This window comes from Oncorhynchus mykiss, chromosome 31 (assembly GCF_013265735.2).
Source record: "Oncorhynchus mykiss isolate Arlee chromosome 31, USDA_OmykA_1.1, whole genome shotgun sequence".
In the NCBI taxonomy this organism is placed as follows: Eukaryota; Metazoa; Chordata; class Actinopteri; order Salmoniformes; family Salmonidae; genus Oncorhynchus; species Oncorhynchus mykiss.
This window is the reverse complement of record NC_050571.1, coordinates 6,407,287-6,430,015: the sequence shown is the minus strand read 5'-3', so window position 1 is coordinate 6,430,015 and position 22,729 is coordinate 6,407,287. Positions and strand designations below refer to the sequence as shown.

At 41.3% G+C, this 22,729-nt stretch overlaps 1 protein-coding gene and 1 long non-coding RNA gene across 3 annotated transcripts in view; one reads left to right on the top strand and one right to left on the bottom strand.

Annotated features, from left to right (window-relative positions):
- Positions 1 to 18,146, bottom strand: part of LOC118946084 — a 35,954-nt gene extending 17,808 nt beyond the window's left edge. The window contains exons 1-2 of the long non-coding RNA XR_005041270.1: positions 17,960 to 18,146; positions 14,437 to 14,528 (exon numbers count right to left, since the gene is read on the bottom strand). This is a non-coding gene — a long non-coding RNA (uncharacterized LOC118946084). The remainder of the gene's footprint in view (positions 1 to 14,436; positions 14,529 to 17,959) is intronic.
- Positions 7,587 to 22,729, top strand: part of LOC110504499 (protocadherin-11 X-linked) — a 306,316-nt gene continuing 291,173 nt past the window's right edge. For both annotated transcript variants that reach the window (XM_036970557.1, XM_021583254.2), the window contains exons 1-2: positions 7,587 to 8,338; positions 20,232 to 20,811. In XM_036970557.1, coding sequence (XP_036826452.1) covers positions 20,266 to 20,811 — 546 coding nt within the window. In that variant the 5' untranslated portion in view covers positions 7,587 to 8,338; positions 20,232 to 20,265. The remainder of the gene's footprint in view (positions 8,339 to 20,231; positions 20,812 to 22,729) is intronic.

Genomic DNA, 22,729 nt, shown 5'->3' with positions numbered 1-22,729 from the left:
GCATCAGAGTCAGACCGAGGCTCCTGCGGTGGAGGAGTGGGTACAGCGCTCTAGAGAGACCTGGCGGGCAGTCCAGGATTCTCTCAGGCAGGCCAGTGAACGGCAGAAGAGAGACGCTGACCGCCACCGCAGTGAGGCCCCGGTGTTCGCACCAGGGGACAGGGTCTGGCTCTCGACCCGAAACCTGCCCCTCCGCCTGCCCTGCCGGAAGCTGGGGCCGCAGTGTGTGGGGCCATTTAAAGTCCTGAGGAGGATAAACGAGGTGTGTTATAGATTGCAACTTCCCTCTTATTATTGTATTAACCCCTCGTTTCATGTGTCTCTCCTCAGGCCGGTGGTAGCTGGTCCCCTACAAGACGGTGAGGTACCGGAGGTCCCTCCACCCCCTCTGGACATCGAGGGGTCCCCGGCGTACACAGTACGAGCTATTCTGGACTCGAGACGCCGGGTGAGGGGCCTGCAGTACCTCGTGGACTGGGAGGGGTACGGTCCAGAGGAGAGGTGCTGGGTACCGGGGAGGGACATTTTAGATCCTTCCCTCTTGAGGGATTTCCATCGCCTCCACCCGGATCGCCCTGCGCCTCGTCCTCCGGGTCGTCCTCGAGGCCGGGGTCGGCGCGCTGCAGGGGCCGCGCGTCAGTGGGGGGGGTACTGTCACGAACCTCGCCGAGGATGGTGCCTCTTCCTGTTCGGGCGGTGCTCGGCGGTCGTCGTCGCCGGCCTATTAGCTGCCATCGATTCCCTTTCCGTTTGTTTTGGGTTATTGGTTAATTGGGTACACCTGTTTTGTATTAGGATTTGTTTGTAGGGTATTTAGGGGCACTAGGCCCGCTGGGTATTTGTGCGGGCTTGTTTTTGTTACTCTGTGTTTTGATGGTGTGATTTTTTTCCTGTATTTATTCTCCGGACTGTTTAGTCCTGTTGTTTTTGACTGGCAACTTATTTTACGCCCTGTGTGTTGGCGTGACTGTTTTTGTTGCGCTGGGGAATAAATGTGAAGATATGACTGAACCCTGCTCTCTGCGCCTGATTCCAACCACCACACCTAGTAGATCGTAACAAAGGGATTGTTTTACTGTGTGTCTCGATTGTAAATGCACTTTAAAGTGAAGTTTGTTCTGATGTCTTTAGATTATCAATCAAATTTTTTCCCCTATTTTGATCATCAGAACCTACCGTTTTTTTTATATATATACGCAAACTTAATTTAGAAATACCGGAGTCTGATAAGGAATAGTAAAACATGAACTGATGTTCAGGTTTGATCTGACATAGCTGCAAACTGTTAGTATGTTTCCTTACAGCCATGCGTAATCCCCGGGATAAACACTAGCAGGTTGACGTTTATTGTCATGAGTATTTCCCTGGAGGCAGAAATGAGAGATTTCTGCTAGATGTGGGCCAGCTGCAAAGTCAAAATGGTTCTGTTCAATCTGCATGGCGGAAGTTCAGCTGTACAGCGTGATGGAAATTTAAAGGCAATGTTCCCACTTTAGCGGAGACTGCATTCACGGTCACTTATGCATATCAGTTGGCTCAATATGAAATTGCCTTTAAATTTATACTGCAAAATATGTCATGCTTCAGCTTGAATGGAGCCCCAAAACTGTCTACATTATAAAAATTAATGAAAACAAAAATTAGCTTTTGGGTCTTAATTGGAGGTTAGGGTTAGGCATTATGGTTAATGTTAGGGTTAGTTTTAAAATTAGCTTTTGGGTCTTAATTGGAGGTTAGGGTTAGGCATTATGGTTAATGTTAGGGTTAGTTTTGAAATGAGATTTTGGGTCTTAATTGGAGGTTAGGGTTAGGCATTATGGTTAATGTTAGGGTTAGTTTTGAAATGAGATTTTGGGTCTTAATTGGAGGTTAGGGTTAGGCATTATGGTTAATGTTAGGGTTAGTTTTAAAATGAGATTTTGTGACTTTGTAGCAGTGCCAGCTAGTGACCACTCTGCAAAGCTGCCTCCAGAACAACATTCATGACACACAAAAAAAAACGCTAACCTGCTACACACTTTGAGCTAAATTCTACTTTGACATATGCTGTAAGTACATATACTTGGACCTTCCGGAAGATCACTTAATAATGAATTTTGATCCATTGACAATTGGTGCATTGATGGAAAATATAAAGGAGAAGTTCAGGATCTGACCCTCCATACACCCTCTTCTTATAGTGAGGATTGTCCTGACTGATTAAAAAAAAAAAAACGCACTGCATGTCTCTCCTAAAGTTTGTTTTGGGGAGTAGAGTAGCAAAATAGCTCTTTGAATAAAGCATGAGGAGTTTTGTGCCTTTTTATAACGCTTGAAGGCTTTCACATTAGCATTTCTTAAACATGCCTTGAAGAAGTCCTAAATTGACAAACAGTATAATTAAGAATACGTAGATCAAAGCCCTTTCAGGTCTACCACAGACAGCTCTATAGCTGTGGCCTTATTGAATAGAACAGGATAAAAAAGAGTTATGGCAAATCTGTACGCTATATAGTGTTCCTGAGATGATATAACAACAGTAACTCTCCTTTGCATATCCAGGTCAGTGCTGGATGTAGGTCTACACATCAAGTTCATTACTTTATTTCTACCAATCAAAAGTACACACTTGAATTGTAAACTATGCTGGTTCTGTCTCTCTTTAATATTTTATTTTACTTTCCTCCTCATGCCATAGAACACTGGCTATGTCCCAATGGCACCACATTCCCTATGTAGTGCACTACATAACCAGGACCTACAAGGCTCTGGTCAAAAATTAGTGAACTATTTAGGGAAGAGGGTACCATTTGGGAACAGAGTGTGAAACACTATTTGCACTGAACAACACCTGCCCTACTGGTTCCCGCTGTCTTAGTGGGTAAGGAGTGTGGCACCTACTACAGGGGGATAGATGGAAGGTAGGAGGAGGATAGATGGAGGGTGGGAGGCGGATAGATGGAGGGTGGGGGGAGGGAGGGGGATAGATGGAGGGTGGGGGGAGGGTGGAAGGGGATAGATGGAAGGTAGGAGGGGGATAGATGGAGGGTGGGAAGGGGATAGATGGAGGGTGGAGGGAGGGAGGGGGATAGGTGGAGGGAGGGAGGGGGATAGATGGAGGGTGGAGGGAGGGAGGGGGATAGATGGAGGGTGGGGGGAGGGTGGGGGGAGGGAGGGAGGGAGGGGGATAAATGGAGGGTGGGAAGGGGATAGATGGAGGGTGGAGGGGGATAGATGGAGGGTGGGGGAGGGAGGGGGATAGATGGAGGGTGGGAAGGGGATAGATGGAGGGTGGAGGGGGATAGATGGAGGGTGGGAAGGGGATAGATGGAGGGTGGAAGGGGATAGATGGAGGGTGGGGGGAGTGATAGATGGAGGGTGGAAGGGGATAGATGGAGGGTGGGAAGGGGATAGATGGAGGGTGGGGGGAGGGAGGGGGATAGATGGAGGGTAGGAAGGGGATAGATGGAGGGTGGGGGGAGGGAGGGGGATAGATGGAGGGTGAGAAGGGGATAGATGGAGGGTGGGGGGAGGGAGGGGGATAGATGGAGGGTAGGAAGGGGATAGATGGAGGGTGGAGGGAGAGAGGGAGGGGGATAGATGGAGGGTGGGAAGGGGATAGATGGAGGGTGGAAGGGGATAGATGGAGGGTAGGGGGAGGGAGGGGGATAGATGGAGGGTGAGAAGGGGATAGATGGAGGGTGAGAAGGGGATAGATGGAGAGTGGAAGGGGATAGATGGAGGGTGAGAAGGGGATAGATGGAGGGTGGGGGGAGGGAGGGGGATAGATGGAGGGTGGGGGGAGAGAGGGAGCGAGGGCGATAGATCGAGGGTGGAAGGGGATAGATGGAGGGTAGGAAGGGGATAGATGGAGGGTGAGAAGGGGATAGATGGAGGGTGGGGGGAGGGAGGGGGATAGATGGAGGGTGGGGGGAGGGAGGGAGGGAGGGCGATAGATGGAGGGTGGGAAGGGGATAGATGGAGGTTGGGAAGGGGATAGATGGAGGGTGGGGGGAGGAAGGGAGGGAGGGCAATAGATGGAGGGTGGAAGGGGATAGATGGAGGGTAGGAAGGGGATAGATGGAGGTTGGAAGGGGATAGATGGAGGGTAGGAGGGGGACAGTTGGAGGGTAGGGGGTGATAGATGGAGGGTAGGGTGTGATATATGGAGGGTAGGGGGTGATAGATGGAGGGTAGGAAGGGGACAGATGGAGGGTAGGAGGTGATAGATGGAGGGTAGGGGGTGATAGATGGAGGGTAGGGGGTGATAGATGGAGGGTAGGGGGTGATAGATGGAGGGTAGGGGGTGATAGATGGAGGGTAGGAGGGGGACAGATGGAGGGTAGGAGGTGATAGATGGAGGGTAGGAGGTGATAGATGGAGGGTAGGAGGTGATAGATGGAGGGTAGGAGGTGATAGATGGAGGGTAGGAGGGGGATAGATGGAGGGTAGGAGGTGATAGATAGAGGGTAGGAGGTGATAGATGGAGGGTAGGAGGTGATAGATGGAGGGTAGGAGGGGGATAGATGGAGGGTAGGAGGTGATAGATGGAGGGTAGGAGGGGGATAGATGGAGGGTAGGAGGTGATAGATGGAGGGTAGGAGGTGATAGATGGAGGGTAGGAGGTGATAGATGGAGGGTAGGAGGGGGATAGATGGAGGGTAGGAGGTGATAGATGGAGGGTAGGAGGTGATAGATGGAGGGTAGGATGTGATAGATGGAGGGTAGGAGGGGGACAGATGGAGGGTAGGAGGTGATAGATGGAGGGTAGGAGGTGATAGATGGAGGGTAGGAGGGGGATAGATGGAGGGTAGGAGAGGGTTAGATTGTCTATATCCCATCTGGAAACCCATTTCACATAGGGCTCTGGTCAAAAGTAATGCACTAGGGAATAGGGTGCCATCTGGGATGAACACTAAGTGGTTGGGTAGATGTTGGTGGACGAGGAGACACAGGTGGAGGCTGGCTGTTGTTTAGGAAACCTTGTCTGAGGGTTAACAGGTTCAAAACAAGGTGATTTGTTGCAGGAAGGCAGCGTTAAACTGACAGAGGTGATCAATTGTTACATGGTGGAGGGGACATTGACCTCTGATGACCTCTGATGACCTCTGATGACCTCTGAAGGCACACTAACATCCCCTTTTTGACCACTGATTTCTGGAGTATTAAACATACATATTGGGCCCTAACTTTCCAAATGGATATCTATTTCATTCCCAAATTTATATGAAATACCCACAACTTGTTTTCACCCATGTGGATTTGGGAAAGTTATTACATTTTTTAATAAGCATTAAAAAACACTACACTACCAGGTTTTGGGACAGTTATTACATTTTAATAAGCATTAAAAAACACTTCACTACCAGGATTTGGGACAGTTATTACATTTTTTAATAAGCATTAAAAAACACTACACTACCAGGTTTTGGGACAGTTATTACATTTTTTAATAAGCATTAAAAAACACTACACTACCAGGTTTTGGGACAGTTATTACATTTTTTAATAAGCATTAAAAAACACTACACTACCAGGATTTGGGACAGTTATTACATTTTTTAATAAGCATTAAAAAACACTACACTACCAGGTTTTGGGACAGTTATTACATTTTTTAATAAGCATTAAAAAACACTACACTACCAGGTTTTGGGACAGTTATTACATTTTTTAATAAGCATTAAAAAACACTACACTACCAGGTTTTGGGACAGTTATTACATTTTAATAAGCATTTAAAAACACTACAACGCAATAACACGGCAGTTACTATATTATTATAATGTTATCACATTGTTATAACTTAGGTATGAGACCAACTTTAAGAGCAACGTTATGCTAAGTGTTTCCCATAAGGATTATTAAAGGCATTGTCACGTTGGCTTTGCATTTAAAACATGACACAAGTCGGCAAATTATTTGGACTTGGGAATCCATGACGCCTTCGGATCGTCTTCAGCCACTAACGATTTAATACGACGACAGCATTTTGTTTTCTTCTGGCCCTTCTTTGGACACTGTGTTAACTAACCTCCAGACGAGCTTCAATGGCATACAACTCTCCTTCCGTGGCCTCCGACTGCTCTTAAATACAAGTAAAACTAAATGCATGCTCTTCAACCGATCGCTGCCTGCACCTGCCCGCCCGTCCAGCATCACTACTCTGGACTGTTCTGACTTAGAATATGTGGACAACTACAAATACCTAGGTGTCTGGTTAGATTGTAAACTCTCCTTCCAGATTCACATCAAACATCTCCAATCCAAAGTTAAATCTAGAATTGGCTTCTTACATCGCAACAAAGCATGCTTCACTCGTGCTGCAAAACATACCCTTGTAAAACTGACCATCCTACCGATCCTCGACTTTGGCGATGTCGTTTACAAAATAGCCTCCACTACCCTACTCAATAAATTGGAAGCAGTCTATCACAATGCCATTCATTTTGTCACCAAAGCCCCATATACTACCCACCACTGCGAACTGTACGCTCTCGTTGGCTGGCCCTCGCTTCATACTTGTCGCCAAACCCACTGGCTCCATGTCATCTACAAGACCCTGCTAGGTAAAGTCCCCCCTTATCTCAGCTCGCTGGTCACCATAGCAGCACCCACCTGTTGCACGCGCTCCAGCAGGTATATCTCTCTGGTCACCCCCAAAACCAATTCTTCCTTTGGCCGCCTCTCCTTCCAGTTCTCTGCTGCCAATGACTGGAACGAACTACAAAAATCTCTGAAACTGGAAACACTTATCTCCATCACTAGCTTTAAGCACCAGCTGTCAGAGCAGCTCACAGATTACTGCACCTGTACATAGTCCATCTATAATTTAGCCCAAACAACTACCTCTTCCCCTACTGTATTTATTTATTTATTGTGCTCCTTTACACCCCATTATTTTTATTTCTACTTTGCACATTCTTCCACTGACAATCTACCATTCCAGTGTTTTACTTGCTATATTGCATTTACTTCGCCACCATGGCCTTTTTTTGCCTTTACCTCCCTTATCTCACCTCATTTGCTCACATCGTACATAGACTTATTTTTCTACTGTATTATTGACTGTATGTTTGTTTTACTCCATGTGTAACTCTGTGTCGTTGTATGTGTCGAACTGCTTTGCTTTATCTTGGCCAGGTCGCAATTGTAAATGAGAACATGTTCTCAACTTGCCTACCTGGTTAAATAAAGGAGAAATTAAATAAAAATACAAATTTGGGTATGGTCATGACCTCCCCTGTTAAGAAGTAACATTTATTCGAAAAGTGAACAGTGCCCCCCTCTTCCTCAGGCGGTTATTGGAGCCAGATTGACGAGGCTAGGCTGGTGCAGTGCCCCCTCTTTCTCAGGTAGTTATTGGAGCCAGGCTAGGCTACGCTACAGCAGAGCCGATGCATCCTGGGGCGCTTGTTGTGGTCAACACTATACTCTACACACCCAGCTAAAAACAATGCAGGGATCTCCTGTTTACAGTACAGCTTTAAGAGGATGGGAGAAGATGGGAGCTGTATTATTTGCTTTAGGCTCCTCCTCTCACAGTGATGTCAGTCGGAGGCAGAGAGGTGGGCAGTACTGAGGGATCGGATTCATACAATACTACTGAGACAACTAGGCACAGTTTAGCACACTGACACAGCATACCGTCGGCCCCGCTGTAAGTGATGCCGCACTAAGGAACACTTTCACCCAAACTCCTTTGGGGGACAGAACACTACCCAGGCTACAGTTCATTTATGTGTTATTTTTTTGTTGTTGCTGTATAATAACCTTTACAAAAATGAAAACAGTGCTGTCAGAATTGAAGTTTTCAGACATCGTACCAAACTGTTTCCTTTTTGCGCGTTCTTGGATGGAAGTTTATGCGCTTGTTAAAAAGCTTTAACACATGCTGAGTGAAACGATCTTCCATACAAGCGGTTTTCACCGTTTATATCAAGAGAAAACATTTAAAACACACACACACACACACACACGTAGGGCTAGGGCTATTTCATGTGACTCAATCAACTTGGACCATCAGCATCTCTCCTGCCGCCCGTAATTGAACCACGCTTAACTCAAGATATCTGAAGAGGAATTACGTCGGCTCTTCGAGTTACAAAGTTATTCTGCAAGCAATGCTTTTTTTGCCTTTCGAATGTGGACCATAGACTTTTTAGGACATGGATCATTTTCTGTAGCGGATAACCCTATTGATTTGCGTTTTATTTGATTCCCGCTACCAGAACAGGATCTTTTTCTCTCCCCTATTCCACTTCAGTGTAATTCTATGGCACTTCTTCTAAAGCAGTGATGTCGCTACGTGACGGGAATTGCGATTGATTTTACATATTCTGTTTCAAAGGGATATAAGGTAAGAATTATTATTATAATCACTAGAGTCAAGTAAAAAAAAAAATTGGTAACAACATTGATTTATAGTATTAGCTTATTTAATTCTCAATACCAGCCTACAAGTTGTCAATGTCTCATGTCATATGGAAATGTTATGTGCATTTTAGGAGGAAATTGTTCAACCTATATAGAGGACAATACTTTATGATATCGGTGTCGCTAAAGGAATCCGAATTTACCACAAATGTACGCAAACCTGCCGACCATCTGCCGCATCGCAGTTGATTCGCATCCCTCGATAACTGGGGTTGTATTGCATGCCACCATAATGTTGTCAAATAATTTATAGATACAATCACAAGAATCACATTCGGTGTTAAAACGAGGACCCCCATTGCGCCATGTCTTTACGCATCGGATTTGGTCAGTCACACCATCCATAGTGCAACAAAAAGATTCCGTTCATCGTAGCTATTATAGTCGCCGTTATAGTTATGGTCACGATCTATTTCAAAACATTTATATTTTCTTCAGGCAGCCTATAGGATATTACTTACTATACTTTTCAACCATAGCTGTCGCATGACCATTATTTTCGGCCGGTCATGAGTTCTTCAATCCGTGCATAGTCAATATAGCTACATTGTTTTCAAATTAAATGTTTAAGATGGGCAAGCTAGGCTACTGCATACTTTTCGACAGGTGAGGTTTTTTTTTTGACTGCGTGTTTAATAAGCAAGTTATCGTTTTTCGTCAGGAATCGCAGAGCGGTCACTAGCTGGCACAGTCACCTAACCTTAACCTTAACCACGCTGCTAACCCACATGGCTGTTAATGACTATCCTGACTAATCCATAACTTCCTGGCTAATATCATTATGGGTAATGCACACAGAGACTGGCAGGCAGCTTTCATCTTCGGGGGCATTCCCATGAGCATTGCCAGTAGGTCCACTATTTGACATTGGACTGATTAGTGCTCTTGAGGAACACATATGCTGTATAGTAAACACAGTATACATACACTCCATGCTCGAAAACTACACCCGATAGGCTATAAGGGAAGCTAGGGCACCATATTCATGCTCAACGTTCCCGGTGCTTCATTGTATTGAGGTGATTCATTGGTCAACAGATCCGTCAGTCTCCATCTCTCCACATAGCCTCTAAAACAGCAGGCGATGACATGCTGTTATTGAAGCTTAGGTCGATTCGATTATCTAACTAACCAAACCTTATATGATAAAAATGGAGGCTATTCATATATTTTATTCACGGATGTTATCCAGATTGATTGGTTAATGATTTCCTGACTTGGATGACATGCCTGAATTTACTCTTAGAAAAATGTTTTCTGATAATTGATATGGATTGCAGTGTAGGCTAACAGAGATTGATAACGCTTTAGTGCTTAGATTTAAACTTGTTTAGAAGTGTTCATAATCTTAGTTTTATATACATTTAAACGTAGGCCTATATCACTGCTTAGTAGTCCTTCCTATTCTTCAATGGTAACTAACCACTGCTTACTAGTCCTTAGTTGTGGTAACTAACCACTGCTTAGTAGTCCTTAGTTGTGGTAACTAACCATTACTTAGTTGAATGATAAACTATTCTTCAATGGTAACTAACCACTGCTTACTAGTCCTTAGTTGTGGTAACTAACCACTGCTTAGTAGTCCTTAGTTGTGGTAACTAACCATTACTTAGTTGAATGATAAACTATTCTTCAATGGTAACTAACCACTGCTAAGTAGTCCTTAGTTGTGGTAACTAACCACTGCTTAGTAGTCCTTAGTTGTGGTAACTAACCATTACTTAGTTGAATGATAAACTATTCTTCAATGGTAATATACCAATGCTTAGTAGTCCTTAGTTGTGGTAACTAACCACTGCTTAGTAGTCCTTAGTTGTGGTAACTAACCACTGCTTGTGGTAGTTGTGGTAACTAACCACTGCTTAATAGTCCTTTGTTATGGTAATTAACTGTTGCTTAGTTGAATGATAAACTGTTATTCTGCTAATTAAGTATGACACCTGAGTATTTCACCTGGATGTGCAGTTTTATATTTGACTGGAGTTGCCTCTTACAAGTCCACACACTGATAAGCAGTTGGTTTTTACATTGCATTATGGGTTTTATAGCTGCTGAAGCTATAGCAATAGTGTCCAAAACAATGATTCTTCAGTCACATCCTTCAAAATGTAGTTATGAATGTCTCTCCTCTTTCCCCTTATTATTTGTATGATATTATTAATATTATAATTAATATTGTGATTAATAATACAAATCGCTTTCTCCTAATATCCTCCTATATGTAAGTAGCTGAAATACTCTATTATCCCTGCACATGGTACATTTGGTATTGGCACTGACCCTGTATATAGCGTTCTATCTTATTTACTATTTCTTGTGTTTTTCTTATATATATATATATATATATATATATATATATATATATATATATATATATATATATATATATATAGTAAATAAGATAGAACACTATATACAGGGTATATATATATATATATAGTATTAGTTATACCTGTGTTGATATTAATTACTGGGTTGGGTTGAGCATGCAAGTTAAGCATTTCACTGTACTTGTGCACGTTCCAATACAATTTTTTTTAACTCTCATTGAATTTTAATTGCATTGTCACACACATTATGTTTTAGTAGCCTAACTTCCACAATGATTCAGAACGATACAGAATAATTTGCACCTGCGTTAATGTAATGTCTGTATCCTAGAGCGTGGCCACCATCAAACACATGAACAATGATGGTATCAATTGTGTGTAATATAGGTATTTAACAGTATAGTCTTCATCGACTATGTGGCTAACACAACTAACATGTTTTATTTAATCCTGCTGCATTGAACCATTTTTTTCCAAATGCGTAGATGTAAAAAAAATTAAAAAAAAATACTGGTTACTAAACAAATGGTTTCTCGAGAATTCTAGGAAAGGGCACAGAAAGCAAACGAAAAATAAATAAATATATATATATATATATATATATAACTAATACTATTCACTGCTCTCGATAGCTACCAATAGTTATTTGACTATCCAATCAAACGTTTGAATAAAGCAAATGTTAGCAAAATATAAATTATTTTACTGTAGCATTAGAGGGTCAAATGATAGTGATCTTTATATTGGCGTTGGTCGTATTCCGTGTGTAGTTAACTAATATGTCCCTTTACTGCCCTCTAGAGGTCATTTACAGTAATATAAGATTAACTGACGTGACAAGATGTGATAAGGATTTTCATGCCAATTTATGTGATGTTATCACGTCTGTGTTGGTGATTGTTAATGCTGGAATATCTTGAAGTCCTCTTTCTTATATTAAACATAAATTATTTTGATTATTATCTCATCGTGTTGACATTTCTAACTAGAAAATAATGCAAAGGAAATTTGAAATGTTTGATTTATTTTCCCTCGGGAGTGATATATGATTGAAGCATTTACTAAATTAGATTTTTCACAAATTTGACTGAAAAATTAAGACATATGGACATGGTATTTGTCTTAGCCGAACACAATTAACGAAGAGTAAATATGATTTAGCTATTTTACAATGGTTCATTCTTATCAGCAGGAACCCCTTTGGCATTTGGAATTTAATCTGCCCCAGCTGTGAAGACCAAAGTCATTACTCAGTCAAGAGAAATCCACCATTATTCCTCTTGTGACAACTAGATAAGGAAACTTCGAGGCTGTAGATCTTTTAAAGGGAGACTGAATAGATCTTGACAATAAACCTGTCTGTCTGCCAGTCTGTCGACGATCAATGGAACCAGGAGAGATAGAGCCTGGCGTTACCAAGATTGTGTCCCTCTGCAATGCATTAAGAAATATCTCTTAATGTACAGTACCAGTCAAAAGTTTGGACATACCTCATTGCAGGCTTTTTATTTTGTTTTATTTTTTTTACTATTTTCTACATTGTAGAATAATAGTGAAGACATCAAAACTATGAAATAACACATATGGAATCATGTAGAGACCCCCCCCCCCCCCCCCCCCCAAAAAAAGTCTTAAACAAATCAAAATATATTTTATATTTGAGATTCTTCAAATTAGCCATCCTTTGCCTTGATGACAGCTTTGCACACTCTTGGCATTCTCTCGAAAATAGTAAAACAAATAAATAAATAAAAAACACTGCAATGAGGTGTGTCCAAACTTTTGACTGGTACTGTATATCCATGGACACCCACATCACAGTTTTTTGGATAGAGAAGTTTGTTGCCGCTACTCCATTTCTGGAGTCACTCCATCAAACTTCCGTTTAAGATGCCAGATCAATAGATTCTTTGGGAAGGTGAAGGTGCCCCCCCCCCCCCCTCCGCCCCCCTCTCTCCTCTTCCACAGGTCAGTCTGATAATACTACCCTGCCCGACTGGCCTGTCCATCATATTGTCATGTAAAGTGATCCAGGAGCTGTCTGCTACTGCTACTAGCGAGTCTAAACCTAACACTATAATGAGTCTAAACCTAACACTATAATGAGTCTAAAACTATCCCTATAATGAGTCTAAACCTAACCCTATAATGAGTCTAAACGTAACCCTATAATGAGTCTAAACCTAACCCTATAATGAGTCTAAACCTAACCCTATAATGAGTCTAAACCTAACCCTATAATGAGTCTAAACCTGACCCTATAATTAGTCTAAACCTAACCCTATAATGAGTCTAAACCTAACCATATAATGAGTCTGATCCTAACCCTATAATGAGTCTAAACCCAACCTTATAATGAGTCTAAACCTAACCCTATAATGAGTCTAAACCTAACCATATAATGAGTCTGATCCTAACCCTATAATGAGTCTAAACCTAACCCTATAATGAGTCTAAACCTAACCCTATAATGAGTCTAAACCTGACCCTATAATTAGTCTAAACCTAACCCTATAATGAGTCTAAACCTAACCCTATAATGAGTCTGATCCTAACCCTATAATGAGTCTAAACCTAACCCTATAATGAGTCTAAACCTAACCCTATAATGAGTCTAAACCTAACCTATAATGAGTCTAAACCTAACCCTATAATGAGTCTAAACCTGACCCTATAATTAGTCTAAACCTAACCCTATAATGAGTCTCACCTGAGTTCTTCATCAGGAATAATTATTTTTGACGTTTTAATCATCCAGAGAAACTTCCAGGAGCAATTAGGGTTAAGTGCCTTGCTCAAGGGCACAGCGACAGAATTATTCACCTTGTAGTCTCTAACCTCTAGGCTAGACAATAGAAGGAGAGTTAGAAGGTCCTCTGGTTGAATTTTTTTTCCAAATAAGATCATAGGATGCAACGATAAAACATGTTGCTGATTCCAAACAATTTAAACTTAAATATTTAAAACAAATATTTAATACATTTTTTTTTTCTGCTTTTGAGATGCTATTATGGCATTTGGATGTCACCACCATCTCGATGTAAAATGTCTCTATTGCAAAGTGTTAATACAGTAGTTATTGATCTATTCTCAAGACAGTATACTAGCTCTGTCCCTATGTAGATAGCGTTTTCATATGGCGTTCACGGAACGCTTCTCAAGACAGTATACTAGCTCTGTCCCTATGTAGATAGCGTTTTCATATGGCGTTCACGGAACGCTTCTCAAGACAGTATACTAGCTCTGTCCCTATGTAGATAGCGTTTTCATAAGGCGTTCACGGAACGCTTCTCAAGACAGTATACTAGCTCTGTCCCTATGTAGATAGCGTTTTCATAAGGCGTTCACGGAACGCTTCTCAAGACAGTATACTAGCTCTGTCCCTATGTAGATAGCGTTTTCATGAGGCGTTCACGGAACGCTTCTCAAGACAGCTGTTCAACATCTCTGTGATGAATATTAATACAACGGAGCTGGGAGGGGAAATGAAAGGTAGATTGATACTCTCTTTATTACCTCCTAACCAATGTGTTGTGGGAGTCTGCATCTCCTATAAAGCTTACAGTAAATGCTCAGAGATCAGATGGGTAGGCCTGGACTGTAGTGGGACATGAATAACAAATTCATACAGTATGTTAGTGGTTGGATGTAAATTGTTGGACATTATACAAAATAACTTTGAAAAGCTAACCGTTAATGAAGACTGTTCCTCAGACATCCACGTTTAACCCCAATGTAGTACAGCTGTGTGGTGTTATGTACGTTCTCTTTTACAGATGAGCCCTGCAAAAAATGAATCAAACACAAACAATATAGACAATTACAAAACATATTAAGAATAACAGACACATTTATCAACTTAGTGGTCTCTGATCATCACTCTGAACTGACTAAGGGGGAGCAGAACATCTCATTTCAGAGAGCTCTGGAAGTTGTTCCACATGAAGGGGGCCAAAAAATAAAAAGCAGCTTTACCCAACTCTGTGGAGACCGAAGGGGCCTCCAGTGTTATCCAAGCCTGAGACTGGGTTTGGTCATTTGTAAGTCTAAATTGAATTAATGATGAGAAATACACAGGAAGTTTCTGCATGAGTGCTTTGTAGATAAACACGAGAAAATACCGCTCTCTCCTTACATACAAAGTGGTCCAACCCAGTTTTTGATACAAAACACAATGGTGAATTCTAGAACCATCACCAGTAACAAACCTAAGGGCCTAATGGTGAGTTCTAGAACCATCACCAGTAACAAACCTAAGGGCCTAATGGTGAGTTCTAGAACCATCACCAGTAATAAACCAAAGGGCCTAATGGTGAGTTCTAGAACCATAACCAGTAACAAACCTAAGGGCCTAATGGTGAGTTCTAGAACCATCACCAGTAACAAACCTAAGGGCCTAATGGTGAGTTCTAGAACCATCACCAGTAACAAACCTAAGGGCCTAATGGTGAGTTCTAGAACCATCACCAGTAATAAACCTAAGGGCCTAATGGTGAGTTCTAGAACCATCACCGGTAATAAACCTAAGGGCCCAATGGTGAGTTCTAGAACCATCACCGGTAATAAACCTAAGGGCCTAATGGTGAGTTCTAGAACCATCACCGGTAACAAACCTAAGGGCCTAATGGTGAGTTCTAGAACCATCACCAGTAACAAACCTAAGGGCCTAATGGTGAGTTCTAGAACCATCACCAGTAATAAACCTAAGGGCCCAATGGTGAGTTCTAGAACCATCACCGGCTAATGCGATTAGCATGAAGTTGTAAGTAACAAGACATTTTCCCAGGACATAGACATATATGATATTGGCAGAAAGCTTAAATTCTTGTTAATCTAACTGCACTGTCCAATTTACAGTAGCTATTACAGTGAAATAATACCATGCTATTGTTTGAGGAGAGTGCACAGTTATGAACTTGAAAAGTTATTAATAAACCAATTAGGCACTTTTGGGCAGTCTTCACACAAATTCTTTAACAGAAAGGCAATGTTTCATTGGATCAGTCTAAAACTTTGCACATACACTGCTGCCATCTAGTGGCCAACATTAAAATTGCGGCTGGGCTGGAATAATACTTTATGGTCTTTTGAAAGATGATGGTTCAAAAAATATATACATTTTTGTTTTGGTTTTTTTGTTTGTATTATCTTTTACAGAATCTAATGTGTTATATTCTCCTACATTAATTTCACATTTCCACAAACTTCAAAGTGTTTTCTTTCAAATGGTATCAAGAATATGCATATCATTGCTTCAGGTCCTGAGCTACAGACATTTGGATGTCATTTTAGGCGAAAATTGAAAAATAATTTTAAAGTGTCCTGGACAATATTAACTAAAGTCAGGCATTTTGCTTTGTTTCTGTAAAAGAAACAAACCTTGAACTTAAACTTCTTAACCAGCTCAGTGAAATGTTTTTTAAATGATACTTTGTCATCAAACCAGATACCAAAATATTTTTAGAAAGGAACTCGCTCAATTTGTGTACCGTTCAAACTAGTCATTACAAATGCATTCAAAACCGGATCCATTTGGGACCTAAAAAAAAAAACATGCATTTTGGTGTGTTTGCATTTGGCACTAACTTTAGATCCAGCCGTGATCTCTGCTGTGGTTGAAAATCAGACGTCAAATGTGAAAAGGCTTGGTCCACTGATGGAATACAATACTGTATCATCTGCATACAAATCAATATATATATTTTTACAGCATTACTAATGTTATTTATATTGATTGTAAATAGTAGTGGGCCGAGTATTGAACCTTGGGGAACCCATTTCTGTAACTCAAGGAACTCCGAGTTTTGTCACAGAGAGGACAGCTTTTTCAACCAAATAACATGGTCTACAGTATCCTGTCAGGACTGTTTATTCAATATAATAACATGGTCTACAGTATCCTATCAGGACAGCTTATTCAACCAAATAACATGGTCTACAGTATCCTATCAGGACAGCTTATTCAACCAAATAACATGGTCTACAGTATCCTGTCAGGGCAGCTTATTCAATATAATAACATGGTCTACAGTATCCTATCAGGACAGATTTTTCAACCAAATAACATGGTCTACAGTATCCTATCAGGGCAGCTTTTTCAACCAAATAACATGGTCTACAGTATCCTATCAGGACAGCTTTTTCAACCAAATAACATGGTCTACAGTATCCTATCAGGACAGCTTTTTCAATATAATAACATGGTCTACAGTATCCTATCAGGACAGCTTATTCAATATAACATGGTCTACAGTATCCTATCAGGACAGCTTTTTCAACCAAATAACATGGTCTACAGTATCCTATCAGGACAGCTTATTCAATATAATAACATAGTCTACAGTATCCTATCAGGACAGCTTATTCAATATAACATGGTCTACAGTATCCTATCAGGACAGCTTTTTCAACCAAATAACATGGTCTACAGTATCCTATCAGGACAGCTTATTCAACCAAATAACATGGTCTACAGTATCCTGTCAGGACAGCTTATTCAATATAACATGGTCTACAGTATCCTATCAGGACAGCTTATTCAATATAATAACATGGTCTACAGTATCCTATCAGGACTGTTTATTCAATATAATAACATGGTCTACAGTATCCTATCAGGACTGTTTATTCAATATAATAACATGGTCTACAGTATCCTATCAGGACTGTTTATTCAATATAATAACATGGTCTACAGTATCCTATCAGGACTGTTTATTCAATATAATAACATGGTCTACAGTATCCTATCAGGACTGTTTATTCAATATAATAACATGGTCTACAGTATCAAAAGCTTTTGTTAAGTCTACAAACACGACAGCACAAGGCATTTGCAATATCATTTACAACAAGCGTAGCAGCGGTAGTAGTGCTATGTGTTGGTTCTGAATCCAGATGGACTAATATTAAGAACAAGAACACCGGTTACAGATTGATAATAACATAGCTGTTTGTTGACCAATGATTCTAGTATTTTCACCAGACAAGGGAGCCTGGAAATGGGTTGATAGTTCATTTAAAAAAATCCCTACTACTGTCCTTATGGAGTGGTAGAGAAAACATTCCAAGCTTTTGGAATATTTCTTGATACTAAAGTTAAAAAAAAAAATATATATATATAAAAGGTGTGTTACTGAGCCTGCTGCATACTGTAAGCAAAGACTGGTCCTCATGACAAGTGTTACAATACAATACATCACAATGCATTATACCTGCAGACTTTAAGTCTCCCCTTGGTCCAGGTCTCCCTTGTAAAAAAAAAGGAGACCTCAATGGAACGTCCTGGATACACGTTAAATACATAACATTTTGAAGTGTAGCGTGAGCATAAATTCTAATCCTAATAACCTGAAAGTTGTTCTTGCTATAACAAGCAGAGCGACTGCCATCTTATCTCTATGGTCCCTCTTTGGATGGCCTAGTTTGTTTTTGGCAACAGGGACCTTTGCCCTCTAGCCAGGTTTCAGCACACAAAGCTTTGATATAATTGGTGGAACTACCGATCAAGCAAACTGGCAGAAAATAAGAAAACACTGATATATTGATACTGTCAGATGGTGCTGAAACCCATAGGCTGTTGATTTACTATTGACTATTTACTAATTTACCATGGGCTTAATGACAGAGAGAGAGAGAGATCAGTCAGAGACCTTATTTTCTATCTAATAACAATACATGTAGCATGTTGGAGAAAACTATCAACTAATGTTAATGATTACATTGGTATGATTATAATATTCTAATGTGAGACTTGGTGGCTTTTCGTAATGTGTCGATTCATTATTATGCAGAACATGGTGTTTTCATATGGCTGGGCATTCATGTCATCTTTCATGTTACTGTTTTAGATTTTTTTTTTTTAGATACTCAGTAAATGAGACTCTGAGTTAATGATCAATGTATTTCTAATCTGTGGCTCAGCATGGAAGATGGATGATGTCTGCATCCTAAGTACCCTATTCCCTATATATATATATATATATATATATTATGATTCATTTATTTAACCTTTATTTAGCTAGGAAAGTCAGTGAAGAACATATTCTTCTTCATAAACCCTCCCCTAACCCGGGACGATGCTGGGCCAATTGTGCGCCGCCCTGTGGGACTCCCAATAACGGCCAGTTGTGATACAGCCCGGGATCGAACCAGGGTTGGTTATGACGCCTCTAGCACTGAGACCGCTGCGCCACTCGGGAGCCTATACAATGTACATATTCTTTATCCCTTTACACTTGTGTGTATAAGGTAGTAGTTTTGGAATTGTTAGCTAGATTACTCGTTGGTTATTACTGCATTGTCGGAACTAGAAGCACAAGCATTTCGCTACACTCACATTAACATCTGCTAACCGTGTGTATGTGACAAATAAAATGTGATTTGATTTGATTTGATTACGTTGTACTTTTGACCAGGGGACAAATCTGAAGTGTTTTTTTTCCCCATGTTTCCTGCTCGTGATGATCTGACTGATTCCCAAAAGCTAGGTATCTTTAAAGCCCTGATGACACCCCCAAAGGTCAACTCATGTGCCAAACGTTCTACGTCGCGCCAGCTAAACTCAAACATTCATGCAAGGTTGTCTATTGACTACGCCAATGATGATCTCCTCCGGCGAGGAAAAGATGAATTGGTTGCTTACCTCAATGTAACAGATTGATGGAATGAGTGAACTAATAACCTTTTCATGTCTTTGTGTTCAATCGGAGGTGTCGTCAAAGGTTAATTGTGTAAAACTGCTGTTAATTTGCTCTCAAAGACATTGGAGATATGCAGGCTCAGAGCTAGTTAGGTTGATAGGTCAAGTTCAACCCTCTCCATTAGGGAGAATCATACTAATTACAGTCAGAATATATGGATCTGAGTCTGGAATAAAACTCTGTTTCTTATATAGTGCGCTGTGTTAAATCATAGAGATCTGGTCACAAGTAGTGCACTATACAGGGAATAAAGGAGCCATTTTCAGATGTAACCTGGGTATCATGTAACTTTTGCAGTAACAAGATCATTTATCTTCCCCTCTCTCTCTGTTTCTCTCTCTGTTTCTCTCTGTCTCTCTCTCTCTGTCTGTCTGTCTCCCTCCCTCTGTCTCCCTCCCTCTGTCTGGCTCCCTCTGTCTGTCTGTCTCCCTCTGTCTGTCTGTCTGTCTGTCTGTCTGTCTGTCTGTCTGTCTGTCTGTCTGTCTGTCTGTCTCTGTCTCCCTCTGTCTGTATGTCTGTCGGTCTGTCTGTCTGTCTGTCTGTCTGTCTGTCTGTCTGTCTGTCTGTCTGTCTGTCTGTCTGTCTCCCTCTGTCTGTCTGTCTGTCTGTCTGTCTGTCTGTCTGTCTGTCTTTCTGTCTGTCTCCTTCTGTCTGTATGTCTGTCTCCCTCTGTCTGTCTGTCTGTCTGTCTGTCTGTCTGTCTGTCTGTCTGTCTGCCTGTCTGTCTGTGTCTCTCTCTGTCTCTCTCTGTCTCTCTCTCTGTCTCTCACACTCTCTCTGACAGAGTTGCATCCTTACAAGGAAAGCTCCCATCCTCTATGATAATGGACTTAGCAGGTCAGGCTCATGTGTTGGTGGTGTTGCTCACCTGCCTGGTCATGCTGTCCTGGGCCCAAGAGAAGGACTACACGGTGAGGGAGGAGCAGCCCGAGAACGTCCGCATCGGGAACCTCCGGAAGGACTTGGACCTGAACCTTGACCCTGACTTCAAGCTGACCTCGCCACTGCAGTTTAAGCCTGTCTACAAAACGGGCGATGTGCCTTTGGTGAGGGTAGAGGCCAACACCGGGGAGATCTTCACCACGGCTCACCGCATCGACCGCGAGAAGCTCTGCTCGGGAGTATTCAACGAGAAGCGCTGCTTCTACGAGATCGAGGTCGCCGTTCTGCCTGACGAGATCTTCCGTCTGGTCAAGATCCGGTTCCTGATTGAGGACATCAATGACAACGCTCCACTCTTCCAGTCCACCGTAATAAACATCTCCATCCCAGAGAACACGGCCATCAACACCCGGTACCCCGTGCCCTCTGCATTTGACCCAGACGTGGGGATCAATGGGATCCAACACTATGAACTTGTCAAGGTGAGCTCACACCTCTCTCTATCAGGTTCGAGTGACTGTCACTGCTTGTGTGATTGACATAAAGACCAATAGTTTGTTATGTTTTATGAATAATTTGTTTTCATCCTTATTCGTTGGAAAAATAATTACACCAGAAGATTGTAATTTGTGGCATTTACCGCATAAATCATTTTAACATTCCGTCATTGAAGATTCCAGAAAAGACAATTGTATAGGCGAAAGCTAACTAGATATGATATATGATAAGATAACTAGCTACATACAGTACCACCCCTTCCCAATGTCACTGCTGTTCACCTGCATTTAGTTGAACCCATAAGGCTGTGTGTTAGTAGAGCTGTTCTTTGTTGTTAGACTTTACGGGCCACGTTTCCACACTTAAATCAGAACAGAGCCTTAGGCCACCATGTAACCACAATGCTTTCTTTGAAGAGGCTTTATGTTATTATGTGTATCAAGTGATAAGCGCGGTGTAGTTTTGCTATAAACCATAACGACGAAAATTGCAGACACAGCGTATTCCTCCAATTTTCAGAGGGGGAAAAAAAAAGGTTAGCTGTTGGGAATATAGTAGATTATTGACTAGAAAAGGAACTGTGTTATGGTAATAGGTGCCTCATGCAGAACCCAATGTTCTTTTTTATCATCTAATTGATGTTCTGTTCAATCGCAGCGCAATATTCTCACTTACCTTAATGAAGTCGGCCTAAAAACAGAAAGTAGGATAATGTCATGCATTCTCCATTTATAGACTAGACAATACTCAATACGTCGTGGGGGAAGATGAATATTGCAGATTATCTGAGGCCTGCTTGCGAATTCAAATTTTGATATTTTTTTGAGAGGAGATAAAGCACAACATTTGCTATGCAGAGGGGGCACTAAACACACACACGTAAAGTATAGCAAACAGACAGTCTTCTAAAATAATCAACTACAATGAAAATGTTGCTTTGCAAAGGTTGTCTCATCTCGGTGACATGAGTATGTTTTTTTTGGGGGGGGGGGGGAGTGTGAGATGGTAAAGAGTCTATCACGGTGTTTCAGATTAAGTGTGCTTTGTGTGAACATTAACAGTATCCTTGCTACCCATGTCCTACTTGATTACCAATTTGCATTTTTATGAGTCATTTCTATGCCAAGACCTCCCCCGCTGAAATGTCCTGAATTGTTCATGCCTGGAAAATGACCAGCCAAGTGTTCTGCACATAGCAACGATGATGTTCCCCAGTCATATCCGTTATTTTTTATTTCCTCTCATTTATATTATTTATTTTCTATTTCCTTGTTTTATTTAGATTCAAATGATTTAATTTCGATTCATTGTATCTTTCCTATCATAGCTTTTTTTTTTTCCTAGTTAAATTTCAATTTCAATTAAGTTGCATATCTTATCTTGTCTTGGGTAAATATTGCTGTTTTATATTTTCTCTCCATCCTTTTCATTCAAAAGAAGGTTTTCTGAATAGCAGTCAATAAACATAAATACAGGTACAGTGCACGAGGACACTACTGGTCAAAAGTTTTAGAACACCTACTCTGTACTCAATTGTTTCTCTTTTTTCCCCACTATTTTCTACATTGTAGAATAACAGTGAAGACATTAAAACTATGAAATACCACATATGGAATCATGCATAACCAAAAAAAGTGTAAACCAATCAAAATACATTTTATATTTGAGATTCTTCAAAGTAGCCACCTTTTGCCCTGATGACTGCTTTGCACATGCTTGGCGTTCTCTCAACCAGCTTCAGTCTTGAAGGAGTTAACACATATGCTGAGCACTTGTTGGCTCCTTTTCCTTCCCTCTGTGGTCAAATTCATCTCTCAATTGGGTTGAGGTCGGGTGATTGTGGAGGCCAGGGCATCTGATGCAGCACTCCATCAGTCTCCTTCTTGGTCAAATAGCCCTTAC